General features: G+C 51.6%; 1 protein-coding gene across 3 annotated transcripts in view; it reads left to right on the top strand.

Moving 5' to 3' along the window:
* Nucleotides 1-15,353, top strand: part of GRM4 (glutamate metabotropic receptor 4) — a 230,659-nt gene that overhangs the window by 140,763 nt on the left and 74,543 nt on the right. For all 3 annotated transcript variants that reach the window (XM_050953023.1, XM_050953022.1, XM_050953024.1), the window contains exons 4-6: nucleotides 2,089-2,224; nucleotides 8,152-8,306; nucleotides 14,664-14,804. In XM_050953023.1, the coding sequence (XP_050808980.1) occupies nucleotides 2,089-2,224; nucleotides 8,152-8,306; nucleotides 14,664-14,804 (432 nt within the window). The remainder of the gene's footprint in view (nucleotides 1-2,088; nucleotides 2,225-8,151; nucleotides 8,307-14,663; nucleotides 14,805-15,353) is intronic.

Raw genomic sequence — 15,353 nt, 5'->3', positions numbered from 1 at the left:
AGAGCCATTCTGTAACTAGAACAGTACCTCTGTGGTCCATCTCTAACCAGAATAGGGGCTAAACTGGTGATGCCTATTTCTGGGAGGGCAGGGAGCTCGAGCCCTAAGAGGCCAAGCCTTGGGCAATAGGTCTGAAATCCAGAAGGTGGTAAGGTGGCGTTTACACACACAGTTGCAAGAAGCCAGGCTGGGACCCAAAAAGAAGAATCCGAAATGATGAGCTCAGCTGAAAGCTGTTTGGGAAGCAGGGACTGAAGAGTGGCAAAGCGAGGAGGGGGACGCTCCTTGGAGATCTGAGATGATGGAAAGAGTGAATGCAGAGGAAGGCTTGGAGGAGATGTTAGAGACGGGAACAGCAGAAGAATTGAGACTAGGAAGGGAAAGCGCGGTTATGGCTTGAAATGACAGATAATAAAAGGAGTAGGTGGATGGTAGAGAGAAGCTCTCGAGACGGCTGAACGGAGGGAGCAACACGACAAAAGGATGATGATACAAATCAAAGTGATGTGTGAAAAAACAATCTGTGGCAGTGGAAATAATGGGAAGATTTTTGTCTCTTCCTGGGCATGCACCGTAGGAGGGAAGAACGTGCTGAGCAAATATATTCAGAGCACTAGGGGCCCACTCCGGAGCCCGCTAGTGTCAACAGGTGTCAGCTCTTGGTGCAAAAGGAGGAGAAAGAGAGCCCCTTGGCAGTCACCGGTACCTCTGGCTGAGTAAGGGCTCCAATGCTCACAATGGCATTGTGATTGTTGTTTATTCCAGTAACATCCAGAGGCCCCATGTGAGATCATGGCCCTGTTGTGCAAAGTGCTGTGTGCACACGCCCATAGCGTAAAGAATGGTCCCTGCCCCAGTGAGCTTACAGTCTATAGACCAAACAGACACAGGGGAGGAGAAGAGATCTGAGCTCAGTTCTTGGTGCTGCCACTGACTTGCTGGGACAAGTCACTTCACCTCTTCATGTCTTCAGTTCCCTGTCCACAACACGGGGGTGGCCGTACTGCCCTTCTCCCATTGCAGTCTGCCTGGTCTACTTAGGCAGTGAGCTTTTTGGGGCAGTGTTGGGAATAATTATCCTAAGGAGTTTATGAAGCTATACCTGACTCAGTTTCCACACACGCATTCCTTGATTAGCCTCAAAGGCCACTTGGTGCTGGTTACATCCAAAATATCAATACAAGCGTATACAGCCTTCTATTCTATGCCCGAGCAACAATACTCCTATAAGCGTTGGCCAACATAATTACAGTAGGGTCAGGCCCAGGAGACACCTTGCATGGTGGTGTGACTCCAGAGGGTGAGGCAAAGCTCTGAGAAAAAGCTCCCAAAGAACCTTGCTTTGTATATGCTATAATAAACAAGTGATGTTACTGCTGGTTATTGGCCCTTAGCCAAAGCCAGATGAGGGAGTTTTAGGGAGCAGGTTCCCAGTTTCTGTTACTTCCACCCTAGCCTTAAAGACAGTAATGGCAGTATTCCCCGGGTCACTGCAAAGTTAACTCAACAATTCTTTTTTCTCAGGATTTTGTTCTCTTTGGTCTCATGCCGGGAGCCTGTTTCTCATGCTAACATCTAAACTTATCTTACAACCATAATTTATGTAGGTCCCATGTAGGCCTAGATTCCTACAGGCCGGGCCAGTCTCTCATTATGTGTCTGTGCAACGCCCAGCAAAATGGGGCCCCCCGATCCTGACTAGAGCCTCTATGTGCAGCTGTAATGCAGAGCATGTTGGCATTTGCTGCCCCTACCCATGTTAAATGGCCTCACACTGGTCTTTCGCTGGTTTCCTTGGGTTATCAATAACCGGCATTCCACACAGGTGATTGCAATGCAAATCCCATAGGCTCCGGTCCCGCACTGTGTACTGGCTGAGTGTGCCGCCATCAGCAGCAGGGGGCACTGAGGTTTGCTCATTTCCGGGGTCGAGCCGCTTACAGAGACATATAGATCTCAAGCATGTGGACCCCAAGAGTGAACCCTCCTTCCCCCCCCAAGCAGGTAGGTATCCCCCCAAAGGGAGCTTGAGTGGGGCTGGCTGGTTCAAAGGCCTCTCTAAATGTGCCGTGTCTTGTCTGCCCACAGGGGGAGTGTGCGTGGCCCAGTCGGTCAAGATCCCTCGGGAGCCCAAGGCGGGAGAGTTCGATAAGATCATTCGCCGTCTCCTGGAGACCTCCCACGCTCGGGCCGTCATCATCTTTGCCAACGAGGACGATATCAGGTGAGGGGAGAATGGGTTGGCTTGTGGGTGGGGTGTGGGGCAAACCGGAGGAAGTGAGGAGGGGGAACACAAGGTTCTCTGTGTGTTGGTACCTCCCAACGCTGTTCACCGCCCCCCCCCCCCCCAGCGTATCCTATAGATCCTTAGCACTCCTTGGACTCGGTAGCCTGTTTTACAAACCACATCACAGCGCTGGTGTTGTTTGATGCATAGGGTACATGAGGAGAGTGGGGGCTAATGGTTAGAGAAGCAAGCTGGATTTGGGGCTCTAGGATTCTATTCCTGACTCTGCCACTGACTTTGTGTGACCTCAGACAAGTCATTTAGACCCATGTTTCCAGAAGGGGCTGCTAGTTTTGGGGCCCTCAGTTTCTGGGAGCTCCACTTGAGTCCCTTAAGAAAATGCTCCGTCCCTGCAGTGCAGTGGGGAGCTGCAGGATTACAGGCAGCAGGCAAATCAAGGTGACATAGTGTGGCTTACATTGTTTATGGAGCCTAATGATTCACATTGATTTACACCTGATTTTAGTAAGTGTCTAATTTATTAATCAGCAAACATTATGTAAATGTGGGTAAACTGAGATTTTAAAGCAGTTTACATCAGATATGCAAACGATCAAAGTTTCTTTTCCCTCCTTAATAGAAATGTCTGAAAACTGACATTTATGCTTGCTTGCTTATGCACTGAGGAATCTGGGATTTACCTTGCTGTGTAAATGGCAAGCACCACTAAACAGGGGTTTGTAAACATTTATCCAGGCGAGGGACTTGTGTAAACGGGGGAATTACATCTCATTAGCACTCATTGACACACACCTGGAAAATGTGGGGTTTTTTTCTGTGCGGCAGCAACCTGCTGCCCGCTGCTGGCCAGGTTCAGCTCTGTTACACCAGAGGAATGACACTGACATCAGTGAGATTGCTCCAGATTTACAGCAGTGTAAATGAGATCGGGGGCTGCCCCCTTGCCTACTGTTCAGTAGAGATGCATGCAGCACCAGCTCGCTTATTTTTCATGGGCCACCTGTCCTGTTGATGGAAATCAGCATAGCTCCATTGACATTAATGGAGCTGCGCCCACGTACACCAGCTGAGGAGTTGGCCCAGGCATGGGGGTTTAACCCTTTTGTAATGCACCTGTCACAAAGCTGGGCAGTGCCTAGCAAAAGGCGGGCTTGGTTCTTCACTAGGGCTCATAGGTACTAGGTAATTCAAAGAAAGTCTAAATTAATCATCTTTCATTAGGATTGTGGTCGCACGCCAAGACCCCAATCGGGAGTGGAGCCCTGTTGGGGTAGGTGCTAAACACAGGAAAATACGGTCCCTGCCCCGAAGAGCTTAAAGTTTAATTTAGTGACCTGGAATAAAAACCGTGGTGGAAACTATTTAAGGGCCAGGTGTCATTTGGCGTAGCTCCATTCATCGGTTTCAACAGAACGACACCGACTTACACCCGCTTAGGAGCTGGTCCTATATGCCAACTGGAAAGAACCAACAGAAGCAAATCTACAGTCAGACCAGTGTGCATCAGCTTCCCCCAACTCCCTCCCAAAGCCACTTGGCCTGAGTCCCATGGTCGGCCTGGGATTGTGCCACTTGCTGACCCTCTCATTTGGCTTGAGTGATCCTCGTGCTTGTCACTGGGCGGGGGAGCCGGCACTGGGAGCTAGGGAAGTGGCAACACAGCTGGGAATGCTGATTGGCCAGTGCCATGTCACAGATGTTCGGCATCCCTGCGGCTCGGTGGAGTGTGGCTTTTAAAAAAAATATAATAATGCCATCTGGACTTGGGTAGCAAGTAATTAAATCCCCGACATAGGATGTGTGAGTCATAAATCTGCCTTTATGCTTAATGAGAAACAACTGGGGGTGGGAGATGCGTAAATTCTCTTTCCAACGCTGCACCTAGGGCTCACTCCAAAAGGCAGTGAAGTCAGTCTCCTCAGTGAGCTCTGTGTTAGGTCCCCCCTCGTTACCTGTGCAATGCTGCAAATAGAGGCTGATAGGGTGGGGTGGCGGGGAAAAATGGAGAAGGAGACAGACGATGAGACAAGCAAGGGGGATAGGAGAGGACAGAAGTGCTGCTGAGGTTGATGGGCCCTGGTATGAGAGCTTAGATAGACAGACGGCTGGATGCTGAGTGGTGCAGAGCGCTCTTGACATTGCAGGTGTTTAGTGCCTCTCAGGATCAAGCCCTCAAGGGACTTGGAGAGAGTAAGGAGGTCACGTTTCAGGGCCTGGGAGGCCATAATCAGTGAGACCAGGCCAGAGATTCAGGGGCTGCACCCAGGAGCAGCGTCAGGGTTTTTGGCGCCCTAGGCGGGGGTCCTTCTGCGCTCCCGGTCTTCGGGGCACTTCCGCAGCAGGTCCCGGAGCGAGTGAAGGACCCGCCGCAGAATTGCCACCGAAGACATAGAGTGCAGAAGGACCCCCCCGCCGCCTAATTGCCGCCGAGGGCCGCAAAATGCTGCCCTCCCAAATCCTGGCGCCTTAGGCGACCGCCTAGGTCGCCTAAATGGAAGCGCCAGCCCTGGCTGTACCAACACATGGAGGAATGCAGGCCCTGCCCCAGACAGCTTACAATGCTGAGGGCCATGCAATAAAAATCGTGGTGCAGAACATTTCAAAAAAATACTCCCAGTGGGTGTAAGTCGGCACAGCTCTGCTGATCAGCGGATCAGATCTTTAGCTGGCGTACGTTGATTTCAGTGGAAAGATGCCAGTTTGCACTAGCTGAGGATCGAGGCTGGGGAGAGAGGGGTGGCACTGGGTGGCAAGGATCACCAGCAGTTTGGCACTGGCTGTCTGTCTGAGTGGCACTCAATCACCCGGCAGCGCCCAGTTCAGTGGTTGCACTGGCACCGGTAGGAACATTTGTCTCACTCAAGCGGCTCACAAGTCTGCTCCGAGTTGCCTTCCTGCACGCATGAAACCCCCTCCTCAGCGCTGGAGCCTTTCCAGCCTGCTGCTGTGTAACCTGATTTTCCCTAATGTTCAGTAATTAAAGGGGGAATTCAATTACCTGTCAGCAAGTATGCAAATGGAGCTGGAGAGCCAGTCTCTCTACGCAGCTCCCTCTGGAAGCTGCAGCCGTGCGGTGGAGTCGGGGACTTGGCTGGCTGCATGCTCTGTCGCTCAGCTGGGGCCTCTGTACATTTCACGCCACTGCTCCAGCTGGGCAGGGGAGAGGCACAGAACGATGCAGGTCACTGTAGCTGGCTGCAACATGCACCTCAGTGTCCCAGTTCACCTGCTCGCTTTACCCATTGCTATGGCCTCCTGCCATCCCTCTTCACTAGAGATGGGTATGAACCCCAGCCCCATGCTCTGTGGGTCAGGGCCGTCTCCCTCTGGCATCCTCCCCACTTTCTCACTCAGCTTCTTCTCTCCTCCTTTCTCCCTCTCCCTCCTCCTCCTCCTGGCTCTCCCCTTTTCTTGCCCCTCGCTTGCTCTATCCACCCTACCTCTTCCTTTCTTTCACTCGTCTCATCCCTCCTGCCTTCCTGCCCACCGGGCCATGAGCATGCCTGCCCTGCAGGCTGGGTTAGAATCACAGGGCAGACACCAATGGAAGGACAGGGCAGGCTAAATTATTCAGTGAATTTTCCACTGATTGCCTAATGCTCTGCAATATTTAATAATTCTCTTGCCTGCAGTGCTTCCCTGCGTAAATACCAGGGGTGTCATTCTCCCTGGCCTGCTGCTGCCATAGTCCTTTCCATCCTGGACAGGGTGGGGCCCATTCTAACGGGATAGCATGACATTGCTCCCTTTGTGCCTGTGCAAAGGGACAGCACGTGGCAAGGCAGGACTGGGTCTAGTCAGAACAGGAAGTGGAGTTTCCTCTCTCTTTCCCTGGGCAGCCCAGCAGCTGCGATGGCAGGCAGGAAAGGGCTGGAGACAGGGAGGGGTAAATGGCAGGTAGCATGGCAGGAAGGGTGGTAGACAGCGTGTGTGATAGGAGAGGGGATGGAGACAGCAAGGAAGAGGGTGGAAGAACAGAGCCCATTTAAAAGAATCAAGGCGACACTTCTGGGTGAAGCGCTTTACTCCAGCCCAGGTGCATCGCATCTTCTGCATGCCCTCTATTCGCTTTTCTTGTTATGCCATTGACACAAGTGCGTCCAGCTTGTCTTGTGTGAAAGGCAGAAAGTCAGACCCTCTGCTGGTGTAAATCAGGGTGTGCCTTCATGGAGCGCTGCGCTGGTTTGACCTGATTTTGTTAAACCAAAGCCAAAGGCTGTGTGGACGCTCTAATTTTGGTTTAAACAGGTTTGTTATGATGTAGCATAAGGCACAGTTCGCCCGTGTCATTGAAGGAGTGATGTTTAGCTGAAACCTGTTCCTAATCAGTTTAACTAAAATCAGCCACTCCTAACTCAAAATTAGACTCTCCACCCAGAGGTCTGCACCGGCTTAACAAACCAGTGCATGCTTGTGCCTAGACAAATCCTTGGCACAGCCCTGGTGAAGTCAATGGGACTGCTCTGATTGACAGCAGCTCAGGATCTGGCCCATAGCATCAAATTCTGCTTTCAGATCGGCATGCAGAGTGAGAGCAGGATTTTCTTAACCTATTGATCACGGCTCTCACCTCCTCTTGCTGCTTACATTTTTAAATAAATATTTGTCCCATCATTTTCCTAGGGGATGAAGTTAGACTCTCACCACAATAATTGCCAGGATTTCTGTTTTTTCCCTTGAAGACTGATACCACAATGTCAGCTGACCAGGATGAGGGCGGTCTAGCCTTGTGGCCGGAGTGGGCAGCAGACCTCATGGCCAGGTCAGAGCTGTGGTCAGGAGCCAAAGCCATTGGGAAAACCTGGAGGTAGAAACTGGGTACCAGAGCCAGAGGGGATTGAGCCAGAGGCCGTAGTCAGGAGCCAGAGCCAAGGGTCAGACTGAGGGACAGGAACTGAGGCAATGAGGGATTCAAGGCAGGGGTAGGACAGAGGCAAGGCTGGATGCAAGGCGGGAGCAGCAGGAACTAGGTAACATGGGAGCAGGCACAGTGGTAAGCAGCATGAGTGTTGAGAAGCCAGGGAGCTGGTGCTGCTGCTGCTGCTGCTGGCTTATAAACCAGCTTGCTGGCCTCAGCAACAGTCAGGTTTTGTGGCTAGTCAAGCAGCCTGCTGCAGGTCAGCTGTATTAATGAGGCTGCCTGGAGACTATCTCTGCTGCAGGGCCTGATTCCTGACACACAATTCCCCATCCTCCGCTGCTTCCTGCATTTCCTGGGACTTCCCAGAGTAACGGCCTCAGAGACCTGGGATACACATCTTCCTGACCTGCTGATTTATATAGGGATGTTTATTTTGCCAAGTACCTGTGTTCTCTTAATCACTTTTTAATCAACTTCTGTATTGACAGCGTCTTTTTTGCTTCCTCATAAAGAGGACAGGTCATTGATTCAGAGCGATCTGGGCCTCTTGGGGCAAGCTGACAATGTGTGTTTTAATATGGCTAACTATAAATGTATACATCTAGGAACAAAGCATGTCGGCCATGCTTACAGAAGGGGGGAACTCTATCCTGGGACGCGGTGACTCTGCAAAGATTTGGGGTTTGTGGTGGATATGCAGCTGAACATGAGCTCCCAGTGTGATGCTGTGGCCAAGAGAGCAAATGCGATCCCAGGATGCATAAACAAGGGAAGCTCAGATAGAAATAGAGGTTATTTTACTTCTATATTTGGTGCGACCACTGTTGGAACATTGTGACCGGTTCTGGTGCCCACAATTCAAGAAGGGTGTGGATAAATTGGAGAGAGTTCAGAGAAGAGCCACGAGAATGATTATAGGCTTTGAAAACAGTCCTTAGAGTGATTTAGGCTCTCCATCCTGCCCCTGCTTTCTCTCTCCCACATTGACCTGGGTGAAATGACTGTGAGCTCAGAACCTGCTCTTTGGCTTTTCTCTGCACAGGAGGGTGCTGGAGGCAGCGAAGAGGGCCAACCAGACCGGGCACTTCATCTGGATGGGCTCAGACAGCTGGGGCTCCAAAATCTCCCCTGTGCTCCACCTAGAGGAGGTGGCCGAGGGATCGGTCACCATCCTGCCCAAGCGTGTGTCTGTCAAAGGTACGTGGGGCCGGAGTCTGCAGCTCCCCTGGGGTGGAACCGGGGCAGGTTTGTGGGCAGAGCTAAGAGAGTAGGTGGGACTTGGGTGAGTACCGTCACTTATTTTTTTCCATTTTGAGCGCTACTGCTTCTCTGACATAGGGGTCATCCAGTACCTTCCCTGTCCACTCTACTGTGCCGTGCCACCCCATTTCCTCCGCCCACCTGCCTGTTCCCTCTGCCTTTTGTCTTGGGACGCACCCGGTTATACCATTGTTTCTCTCCTTTCTCCTTTGCAATTGCACTAAGCAGAGGCAAGTCCAGAATCCATTCCACACGGACACACAAACCTTGGTGCATCTGCAGGAGTGCCCAAAGCCGGAAGGCTCCCTTGATCATGCAATGACCTTTGAATAGCGAGGAGAATAGGGCGAGTGCCTACCTGGAAATAAATTTAGGTGTAGCCCTGGGCAGCGGCAGGAAGAACCCTGGAACTGGATTTCTGTGCCCTGCTGGCAGGGGTGCTAGGCATAGTCCCTAAGGGAGGAGGAAGAGCTGGAAATGGATTTCTGTGTGTCTCCAGAATGCAGAGAGCCCCCGCCTCCCTCTCACACATGCTCCGCTTAGAGAATTCCTCTGGAAGAGTCCAGTAATTGTTCTGAAGCTTTACGGTGAGAGATGGATCCCAAGCAAAGTGGATGAAAGGCTGGCAAATGAAGGCATTATCAGGGCTATTGCAGTGAATTATTCAATAAAGTATCATCATTCCTTTGCTCTGGGTGGGTGGCCGCTGAACATTCACTGAGTGCATCTCTGCACAGGGTGAGAGCTGTACAATTAGCAGGTCTGTTACCCGAACACCAGGCTCCCCATCCAGGAAAGCATCCGCGTTTGGGAAGCTTGAAGCAACCCCATCTTCTATGCCCAGCCAGCTCAGCCTTAAAGGGGCTACCCCCTCTCGTTAGCTCCCTAGAGGTGGAGAATACTGCTCCACTCTGGCTCTACCCTGCTCCATGCTGAGGCCCTTTCCCCCTTCCTAGTGCCGTCCCACTTCCTTTGCTGAGGTGTTCACTCAGCCGCTGTCAGAGGTGGTACCATAGACCAGGACCCTGCCAAGGCACTGATTGCAAAGCCAGCAGCTTTCCTGGGTTCTGTGCATCCTCTGCCATCGGGGGCGGGGGGGGGGGGGGTTTGGTAGGGCCACCTGGGGAGAATGGCAATGAGAATCTCTTGCGTTAAAGTCTGGGCACCATCACACAGCATTGTGATAGCAGCAAGAACACCGGCGGCCAGAAGGCCCCTATGAGCTTTGCGGATTGTGGGCCAGGTCCTCAGCTGTGATGGATCAGCATGGCCCCATTGCCAGCAGCACTGTGGATCTGGCCTTTAGAATGGCAGTATGGTCCAGTGGTGAGAGTACAGGGGGGCCGCCTGGGTTCTATTTGTGGCTCTCTCATTCACTGGCTGTATGACCTTGGGTAAATCAGTTCACTTCCCTTTCCTTCAGTTCCTTGCCCCCTGGTAAAACAGAGATGTTCATGCCTGCCTCTTTGGGTGGATCGGAGGATTGGTTAAGGAGTGTTTGGAAAGTACTGTGAGATACGTGGATAGAAGTCGCTGTGGAAGGACAACATAATCTGACAGGAGTGACCGCCTGCCGCTGAAATGCAGCCACCTTTGTGGTGGAAGGGGGCTGCTGTTTAACAGCACACTGCAACATTACCGAGTAACTTAGAGCACAAAGCGAAGGAGGCTATCCTACTCAGCTGATCCATCAGCGATACTTGATGTCAGTCACGTGTGACTGGAGTCTGCTGTGCCACACTCAGGGCTCCAGGGGCCAAGCCAGGCTCCACTCATTATGCTCAAGACTTGAGTAGAGCACTGGTTGTTGGGAAGCACAGAGGATGTTGCGCAAACTTGTTAGCACTGCAGGAACTGCTGGGAGCCACACTCCCTACGACTGCTGTGTGGGATAAGGGTGGAATGGCAGGGATTTCCCCCTCCCAGAGCAGCCGCAAGACGGACAGAGATGGGTGGGGTGGAAGATGCAGCAGCCGGGGCGTGTGTGAGTGTGAAGAGCCCCTGACTTGGCCAGTGCATATCCTGCTGCCATCACAGAGTAACTGTTTTGAAGCATTATTATTCTGTGGCTCTTCAGCTCTTGAACCAAAGATCCCAACTCTCCCTGTCCCAGCCAGCTCAGATTGGGTACATTGTGGCTGGCTCCACCTTTATAATGATCTGAACCAAAGCCCTGGCTCCCAACACTCCCCTGAACTTTGGGAACCCCTGGGTCTGGATCTGAGCTTGGGATCTGTTGAGTGCCCCTAACCCAGGGGATCGATATTAGATGAAGCCATGTGGTCACTAGATCCTGCGATGTACCCCCCATGGGCTGCTTTGCCTCTCTCATGGGCAGCGGCTCCCCGTGACATTGACAACCCCAATTTCCTTTTCCTTGTTTGTTCCCTGCTCAGCGCAATGACTGCAAGACACAGAGCTTGTCAGGGCACGTTACGCTCCCTGCCGTCAATCACTAACCTGTCTAGAAACTGAACCACCAAGCGCCTTGATCTGCTGCAAGCTTCTGACGGCTGCTCCCCGAGACTTGGGGGCAGGACGCTAATGCTCTCTGCCCTTTGCGGCAGATGCTGCAGAGCAATGGGGTGAAAGGGCCAGGGGCACTGTGGGGGCGTGGGGGCCCCTCAGTGTCTATACGTGCGTACGCTTTGTTGCATCTTTGAATCGGAACATGGGGGCAGATGCTATCCCGGGGACCTACTTTTCTATGTGTGGTCCAAGGATCAGCTCCTGTCTCACTGCACAAATGAAACAACTCCCATTGACATCGGGGGAGTCACATGGGCACGGTGGTGACAAGACAGTGCCTTTCCCTGGACCTGGTGCTTCAAAGGCAGGTGAAACACAAAAGGGAGGCAGAGAGCCAGGACCTGTCTCGTATCACTGGACTTGTGCTTGGGTGGCTAGCTTGAGCCACTGCCTGTGCTGCTGTGGCGACGTCGCTATTTGCAGCTCGCTGGCGCAAGCAGAGCTAGTGTGTGTCTGTCTACACTGGGAAGTGCCCTCTCAGCAGCTGTGGAGATGTTCTCCTTCGTGACAAATGGGAGCCGTCAGGGGTGGTGGGTAAGATTGAGGGCTGGGAATTGGAAGACCTGGGTTCTATTGCTGCTGCTGACTCACTGTGGTGCCTCATTTACCCCATCTGTAAAATGGCGGTACTGAGACAGCTCTGCCTTTGTGAGATCTGGGCATGCAAAATGCTGCATCGCAGGGCCAGCAAACGTCAACATGTGCAGAAGCCACCATCCGGGCCAGCTTTTCCAAAGAGCAGAGTCTGAGCTGAGCTCTGTTCAACATCTGCCCCAGCTGCCCCTACCGAGCACTTCAAACATCTGTTGCGGGGATTTTGGGAAAATCAGAAAAAATGGGAGCATGATTAGCCTTCTCTGTGCTCTGCGTTATTTTCAGTCCCTCCATCGTACTTGTCTTTTGTCATATTTTTCCTCTTTCCTGCTTCAGATGCCCTTTGCGCTCTCCCACTTGGATGCCTTTAATCATCCTTGCCCTCTCTTTTGAGAAAAAGTCAGCACAACTAAATACGTGACCGAATGGATCCTTGGCCAGTGTAAATCGCTGTGGCTCCGCTGATGGTGAGAGCTGTGCCAGTTTGCACCCACTTGGGAGTTGCCCCATGGCATTTAGCAGGAGAATGGTGCTGTCAGTTTCTATAATGCCCTCATCTTTCACGTGTTGTTCTTGGTGCCTTGAATGCTTCTTGCTGGCTTTTCAAAGCGGAGAGCAGGCCCTTCCACTGACTGGTGTTCACAGTGGCACCTGGATGTTTTTTTCCCTGAGAGGTTACAGGTAATTCAGACCCCATTACTGTGTAGCGACGGTTCACATTGTTCCTTCCAGCATGCCTTGCCTTGTACCTCGTTGCACTGAATTCCGTTCCGCCACAGCCATGTCTCATTTATCTGCTGTTCCCAGCCTCTTCCGGGCTTCCTCTCAACCCTCCTTTATCTTGGCTCTTGCCTCTTGCAAGGGACTGTAACAAAAGCCGACTGAGAGTCTACCTACGCTCTGTCCCCTGCATCCCAGTGCTACTCAGTGCACAGCCTAAGCCACCAGGTTATGGGGCTGGGAGGGGAGAAGAAACCCTCCCTCCTAAACAGTAGAGCAGCCCTCTAGCTGTTTCATGGAGGGGTTGATTTCTGCCCCAGGTCCTCCCTTACATCTCTCCTGCCTCCCTCGGGATCTGTAGTGGAGGTAGTCCTCCCGCCATGGGCTCTGTGGGGCATGGTAGGAGGTTGCATTCCCTTTGCAGGCTTCTGGAATGCTGCCCCCATAAGCAGTGGGACCTCAATAGTTCTCTCCAGGCCTGCATAAGGGGACATCAGGACCTGACCCTATGCATAAAGACCAATGGCACTCATTGACAGATGGGGCCTTGGCAGATGTTATTCTCAAAGCCCATTCCGGGGGAGGGCAGAGGGTCTCGTTCAGGTTTTTCTCCCAGGTGGTTGTACACAGAATCCATTCCAAGAGCTGCAGTTGCATAAAGGGGCCAGGTTTGGGGTTGGAATGTGGGGGGAAATAAAACTTAATTGTGAGAGAATAAACTGCAGAGTCATTGCAGCTGTTCAAGGAGACACAACTGCATGCACTGGGCCAGTACGCTCATGGGTTTTTGGGTTGTTTTTTTTGGAAGGCTTAGTGTCAAGCTGCTTGCAATAACCTTATCTTCCCACTGGGGATGTATGAAGTGTTCTGGGTTATTTATGCTGTTGCATTTATAAGCAAAGCAGGGAAATATGATCTAGATCAAATTACCATCAGGTGGATGCACAACTGGTTGAAAGACCATATTCAAAGAGTAGTTATCAATGGTTCACTGTCAAACTTGAAGGATCAATCTAATGGGGTCCCACAGGGGTCTGTCTTGGGTCAAATACTATTCAGATTCCTTAATGACTTGGATGATGGAATGGAGAGTCCGCTTATTAAATTTGCAGATGAGACAAATTGGGAGGGGTTGCAAGCACTGTGGAGGACAGGGATTAGACTTCAGAATGATCTTGGTAAATTGGAGGATGGGTCCGAAATCAAGAAGATGAAATTCAATACAGACAAGTGCAAAATACTACAATTAAGAAGGGAAAAAAATATCAAATTCCCAAATACAACAGGGAGAATAAATGGCTTGGCAGCAGTACTGCAGAAAAGCATCTGTGGGCTGTAGTGAATAGCTGAATCGCTGAGTCAGCCATGTGATGCTGCAGCAAATGTCATTCTGGGGTCTGTTAACAGAAGTGGCGTACTTAAGACATGCAAGGGAATCATTTTGCTCTATTTGGCACTGGTGAGGTCTCAGCAAGAGTACAGGGTCCAGTGTTGGGCACCACACTTGAAGAAGCTGTGGTCAAATTGGAGAGAGTCTAGAGGACAGCAACAAAAATAAGAGGTTTAGAAAATGTGACATAGGAGGAAAGACGGGGGCAAGCTTAGTTTAGAGAAGAGAAAGCTGAGGAGGGGCCTGATAACAGGTTTTCTATGTAAAAGGTCGTTGAGAGGAAGGTGAGCAACTGTTGTACTACCCTGGGCGGAGATGGAGAAGAAGCAATAGACTCAGTTTGCAGCAGGGGAGATTTAGGGTAGGTATTAGGAAAACCTTTTGAAGTCAAAGGATAGTTCAACACTGTCCAACCTGTTCTTAAAATCCCTCAGTGATGGGGATTCCACAGCCTGCCTAGGTCACCTGTTCCAAACACCTGTCAGAGGTGGTTTAGATTTACTTGGCCCAGCCTCAGCTCAGGGGAATGGGCTAGATGACCTCCTGAGGTCCCTTCCAGACTAGATTTCTATAATTCTGTGCAATATCCAAGTCCAGGACATCATCTCCCAGGGATTATACTCAAGAGGACCACATCCTTGGCTGGTGTAAAACATGGTAGTGCCACCAAAATCCATTTCACATTAACCGGCCCAGAACCCTCCCCTCCCAGTGCCCATCTCAGCTGGTCCCAGGTCCCTTCCCTCATTCTAAGCTACAAGTTGGCCAAATGACCTAAATATTACCCCAGTCCATGCAACCCTTGGGTCCAGGCTTGCAGAATGCAGAGATGGGAGGTGCTGCTGGGGGATTTCATCTCCCATTGTAGCCCATGATGATGCCTTTCCCTAGCTGCTCTGTCACTTTCTGACCAGGACAATTGCTCACTGGATCTTTGTGGTTCCCTGGAATGGTCCCTTCACCCACTTGCCTCTTCCCTCTCCAACTTGTTTCAGACTCAGCTGTGCCTGTTCCAGCTGACTCTGGGATTTCACGCTTCCCTCTATTGTTTCGCTTGGCAGGTTTCGACCGATACTTCTCCAGCCGGACGCTGGACAATAACCGGCGAAACATCTGGTTTGCTGAGTTCTGGGAGGACAACTTCCACTGCAAGCTGAGTCGGCATGCGCTGAAGAAGGGCAGCAACATCAAGAAATGCACGAGTAAGAGGTGGGGTGGGAATGGGAGGGGTTTGGAGATGAGCCCCATTGGGCCAGCGCCAGGAGGAGTGGCAGAAGGGGCCCTTTGTGACCATGTTACAAGGGGAACTCTGGTGTCCCAGGAGGGAGGGAAGGTGAGGGACTCCCTGTGAAAATAGACTGGAGCAGCCTGGAAGAAGCCCAGTGGAGTTTGTCATTGGTGTTCATGGGTCACTCTGCTGGGTAAGGGGAGATGATGTACTGACAGACCTCTCAGCCCTGGACATCTGGGGTCAAATGGGGCTCATGCAACAGGGCCTAGATTGCCATCCTATGACCCATACAGCTCTGTGGGCATTTGTGCATATCATGAACAACCCCCTTACCAATGCTGTTGGACTCTCACAATCTCTACCCTACAGGGACAATCAGGTGGATAGGGCTGGAAAGAGGTGATGTGGCAGATGAGTGAGTGTGTGTGGGGTCTAGTGTTGCAATATCCAGGGGTGCTATAGGTGGGCACTGAGGTGCATTGGCAGAGCTGTGTGGGGAGCCCAGGGTGGGAATAGTAGA

This window comes from Gopherus flavomarginatus, chromosome 5 (assembly GCF_025201925.1).
Source record: "Gopherus flavomarginatus isolate rGopFla2 chromosome 5, rGopFla2.mat.asm, whole genome shotgun sequence".
Lineage (NCBI taxonomy): Eukaryota > Metazoa > Chordata > Testudines > Testudinidae > Gopherus > Gopherus flavomarginatus.
Note: the sequence above shows the minus strand (reverse complement) of the source record. Positions and strands in the feature narration are given on the sequence as shown.